Genomic DNA, 4,838 nt, shown 5'->3' with positions numbered 1-4,838 from the left:
TTGGGTTGCGATTAAATACCAAGACATGAATGACTATCGAATAGAGCGTATCCCAACGGTCCGGATATGACGTTTAGAAACAGCATCTGGCCCGTTGGCCCTTGATGGTACTGGGGTGATGTACTCATCTATTGGATTTGTCCATATGGTGGGGAGAAGATCGTCTATTCATCCAAACTCGATTCTGAATCGAATATTCTTCGTTAAGGAATGGAGCCCTATGATCATGTCCAGAGAAAATAGATGCGTCGAATTGTTCCCCTCCAACTCTCATCCTTTTTAATAAAAAAAAAATATTTATTTTACATTCAATGCAACCTGCTTTAATATCATTTTTCCCAAAGATGAATTTATTCTAAAATTTATATTAGCCAAGCATAAGCCATAGACTCTTCTTCTTTAAAAGACAGAGATCAACTCACTGTTGAAGCACAGTAAAATCGGAAACATGGTAATATTGACTCGTCAGGCACGTACCTCTGACTCGATCAGAAGTTAAATATTTAAGCAAACATCACCAACCCCCTGAGCTCGCATTCAACACAACAAGGGAATAATAATAATAATAATAATAATAATAATAATAATAATAATAATAATAATAATAATCTCATCATGCATCGATTACTGTGTTCAACTCCACCACCGCTGCCGCCGCCGCCGCCGCCACCGCCACCGCACCACCGCAACCTTCTACAAATCCTCCTGGCCTTCGCCCACCGGATAACGATGGATGCTGTCGTCCCACGGTCCCTTCTCCGCTTCCTTTGCCATTACACCCCTCAAACACTCCCAGACCAGACTGTTGCACTTGGTCCCGGTCCCCATCCCCAGCTGCCACACCCTTTCCCCCCTCCCCACCCTCCCCTTCGCCTCCATGTACGCCAACTGATACCACATCGACGCCGACGACTGGTTCCCGAACCGGTGGAACGTCATCAGCGCCGGTTCCATCTCTCTCCCCCCCACCCCCAATCCCTTCCCTATCTCCTTCATCACCGCCCTCCCCGACGACGGCAAGCAATAATGCTTTATCGCCGCCCGGAAGTCCGGCGCGGCGTTCTTGTTGCAGAGCTTCATTACACCGTACCTCAACTTCTCCCGCAGCGGAAGTATCGACGAGCCGAGAGCGACGGCGTTGGAGCGGAGCGTCTGGGCGGCGACTGTCAGAAGATTGCGCTCGATCGAGAAGCCGGTGATGCCTTCGGAGTCCTCCTCGCGGATGGCGCAGAGGTAGGACTTGTCATCGAAGGCTCGCTGGGTTCTCAGCAGTCGCACCAGCCGGTACTTGGACCACCACTTGGCCTCCCTCCGGTTGGTGAGCAGCACGGCGGAGCCGCCCATCCGAAAATAGCAGTTGAGCAGCAGCTTGCGCCGGTCCCTGCCGCTGTACCACCCGGTCGACAGGATTTCGGTGCTCAAAACGACGGCGTAGGACTTGCGGTGGACTCGAAGAAGACTCTGGGCGACGTCGATGCCGATGGCTCCCGCGCTGCAGCCCATGCCGGAGATGCTGAAGGTCTTGACGTCGTCGCGCATGCCGAAGCGGTGGACGACGATGGAGGAGAGCGAGGGAGAAGGGCAGAAGGCGCTGCAGTTGACGACGAGGACGTCGATGTCGCGGGGCGAGAGGTTGGTCTTAGCGAGTAGGTCTTCGAGGGCCGGGAAGAGGGCCATGTGGGTTTCCTCGATGGAGTCTTCATGTGTGTGGGAGGGGGGGATGTAGTGGAGAGAAGGAGGGAAGTAGGTCTCGTCGCCCATGCCTGCGGTGGTGATGAGCTTTGTCATGAAGGCGACGCTCGCGTCATCGAAGACTTTGATGAGGGAGAGGTGCTCCAAGAGGCCGGAGATGGGAGCCCGGAACCGGCGTGGAGGCTTGGTACAAGAGAAGTCTACGAGGTAGACTTGCCTGGGCGTGAATACCAGGCGTTGGAGGGCTGAGAGGAGAAGCATGCATGACATGGGGAAGAGGTGGTACGTGGGGTTCCATTTGTGGACAAAAATGTAGGCTTCTATTGAGATGGATAGAAAGAGAGTGAAGAGATCGATCAAGTGGAGAAGACAGGAGAAGACATGGTCTCTAAGGGCAATATCCATGACACAAAGCTGGTGAGGGGACGCAAGAGGGTGTGATCGTTCACGGGGTTGGAGCCGCCTTCTATTTAATGAGCAAGGAGGAGAGAGTAAGAGTGCCGTTCGCGGATCATTTTGCTTGACGGTGGTTGAGTGTTGGAACAGGGTGGGAGTGCATTAGTAGGCGAAAGTTTTAGAAACGCTCAGCAGCACCGGCCGGAGGGCGGGGGAGGCCTTGACATGGAAATGATAATTTTTAAGATCAAAGAATATTTTCTATTTTTTCTGTTGTTAAGTGAGTTTCTTTTGGGAAAAAAAAAAAATCTGGCCCCTTTCAACTTCTCAGGATTGATGCATGGTCTGTCTCTACATCCATCCATGTGTTAATGGACACTCCATGATACATCCAGCCCTTCGTGCTATAAAGGCAATGTCCCATATACACCATTGGCCTTAATGTATGGATGGAGGTGGCAACAGATCAAATATGGATCAGATCGACTGATATTCATACCCATCTCACAAGCAAAAAATTTATATATATGCCTGTCTATATACGTATTCATTTGGATCAGATCAGATCAGATATATCCAAAATCCCTATACAACTTAAAAAAATATATATACGGTAGAATAGAACCCAATAAATTAAAAATTTTATGGCCAAAGAAGAATCTTTTCAATCAAAATTCTCCAACCCTCCAAATATCATGCTTCTACCAAGATTTAGCTCTCAAAACCTCAAGGAACCAACTCACAATGCCACAACTCGGATAGAATCTCATATGCTTGAGAAAAAATCCAATTTGAACCTTGGAAACCACTCTAATCTCTCTCAAGTGCTCTCCCACGGATCTCTAAAAAAGATAATAAAAAGAAGAGAAAAAGAAGCAAAAAGAAAAAAAATGACAATCTATGTGGGAAAAGAACTTACCTCTCAATCGAAAAGCTTACGGGGAGTTTTTCCCATGATTTTTCTCTTTTTTCTCCATCTTCAGGATTCCCAATTGGGTGGGAGGCTTGGAGTGGCCTATGGAAGCTTAGGAGAGGTGAAGCGGCTGAATATAGGAAGCATAGATGGCTAGAGTTTTGAGTTGGATATTATATGCACACACACAGACACACACACACATACATACATATATATATATTGGGGCGGGGCATACTATTATCTATATCCGACCCGTATCCGCTTTAACTTTTTTTTTTCTAAAATTCATACCCACCCCAGATTTTAATCGGATCAGGTCAGATCGGGTACCTAAGGGGTTGGATCAAATTGCCATGCCTACTAATGCATGCATCATGACCATCTTGCAATAGATGGACAACTATGATCACAGAATTAGACCATCAATTAGCTTGGAACTTTGAAAATTGTCCACTCTTTTTGTTTTTTCAGCTTGCACTCTTTTATTCGGTTGATGTATTGTAGCATAGTTGCTGCAAAGATTTATCATGGGCACTCATTGTAAAGTTTGATATACTATAAGCAAGAGGTTTTCATCTCACTCAACATCTTAGTTTGTGTTAACATCCCGCACACTCTAATATTATGAATATAAAAATCTAGACTAATATATATAGATACTGTTGCGTCTAGCTCCCATATCTGAGCTCGAATAGATGAGATGACAGTGTATGCTGGAGACGCTGTCCAAGTTTCGACTTTAAATCTGCAAAAAAGCCCTGCCAGAGTATTTCTGGTAAGGACCCTTCGACACTCAAATCAGAAGATGGAGAACAATGAGGAAGAAAGAGTGAGAGTTGAGAACTTTGGAGTCTCCACGCTCCTCTATTTATAGAGGGGGGTTAAGAGTCATGCACATCAGGAAGTCTTGGTCGATCCCTAATTATCGCACATGGATTTGGTTGATGAAGAATTTCTTCTTTTTGGGATGTGATTCAATTATAGAAAAGTTCTTTCTTATCTGGATTTTTTCAAATTGTAGAGGGAGCTGATATTGGAAAATGTATCCTAAAGCCAATCGTGTGATGATTGTGCTAACTATAATTGTATATGAATTGATAAATAATAAAAGTTATTTGATATTTTTCATCACAAGGATACATCTTCTAATGAACTTCTATGTTGTGATGAAGTCTTTAGGATTATTTTGATCGATAAAGGAGGATTTATCGCATAGTCCTTAAACTGATTCGCGAACAAACGATATACTGTTACTAGGACGATAGTGATATCTAGTGTGGATCATTGTGTACCATATGCATTGGTTATCCTTGTAACTAAATGGTATGAACATATTGGTATGGCATGCAGATGAGATGTAGAAGTACATTGTCACTGAACGTGACCACCTACGAAGCACTCTGCTATCAAGGATAGCTCACGAAGGGTATGGATATAAGTGTCTCTCCGATCTGAGATCACCACGGTGACTTATAAGCAACTCACTGTACTTTAGTGCCAAACTAACTGAGTTTCTAATTTAGTGATAGAAGATTTTTGGATACAGTCAAGTACTTGTCTAGTTGATATATGAGTCAAGATAGGATTGACCCCTCCGAATTAGTAGGAGATATGCATCAGTGTATTTCGATTTAGCAAAATCTGGGCTCGGGTAATCCATATGATGGATTTGAAAAAGATTAAAATACAATGTAGATGACTTATCTAGGTTTGACAGTTAAATCCTAAGTCATCCTCAAGCATTAAGGTCAAAGAGATGAATTATATGATAACCATATACCAATAGGTTCTTAAATATTACTTCACCATCATTCGACCTATTCGGATATCGGAT

At 44.5% G+C, this 4,838-nt stretch overlaps 1 protein-coding gene across 1 annotated transcript; it reads right to left on the bottom strand.

The window, feature by feature from the left end:
• Positions 1-680: 680 nt before the first annotated feature.
• On the bottom strand, positions 681-2,141 carry LOC140852939 (3-ketoacyl-CoA synthase 5-like). The gene has a single exon (XM_073246927.1). The coding sequence runs from the start codon at positions 2,095-2,097 to the stop codon at positions 694-696; it is 1,404 nt and encodes a 467-aa protein (XP_073103028.1). The 5' UTR covers positions 2,098-2,141; the 3' UTR covers positions 681-693.
• Positions 2,142-4,838: the final 2,697 nt, after the last annotated feature.

The sequence above is a fragment of the Elaeis guineensis genome, chromosome 12 (genome assembly GCF_000442705.2).
Source record: "Elaeis guineensis isolate ETL-2024a chromosome 12, EG11, whole genome shotgun sequence".
Classification (NCBI taxonomy): domain Eukaryota; kingdom Viridiplantae; phylum Streptophyta; class Magnoliopsida; order Arecales; family Arecaceae; genus Elaeis; species Elaeis guineensis.
This window is presented reverse-complemented; position numbering and strand designations above follow the sequence as displayed.

Bases quoted from the DNA above. Each gene is read 5' to 3' on its own strand.
- LOC140852939 (XM_073246927.1), bottom strand. From the start codon at position 2,097: ATGGATATTGCCCTTAGAGACCATGTCTTCTCCTGTCTTCTCCACTTG.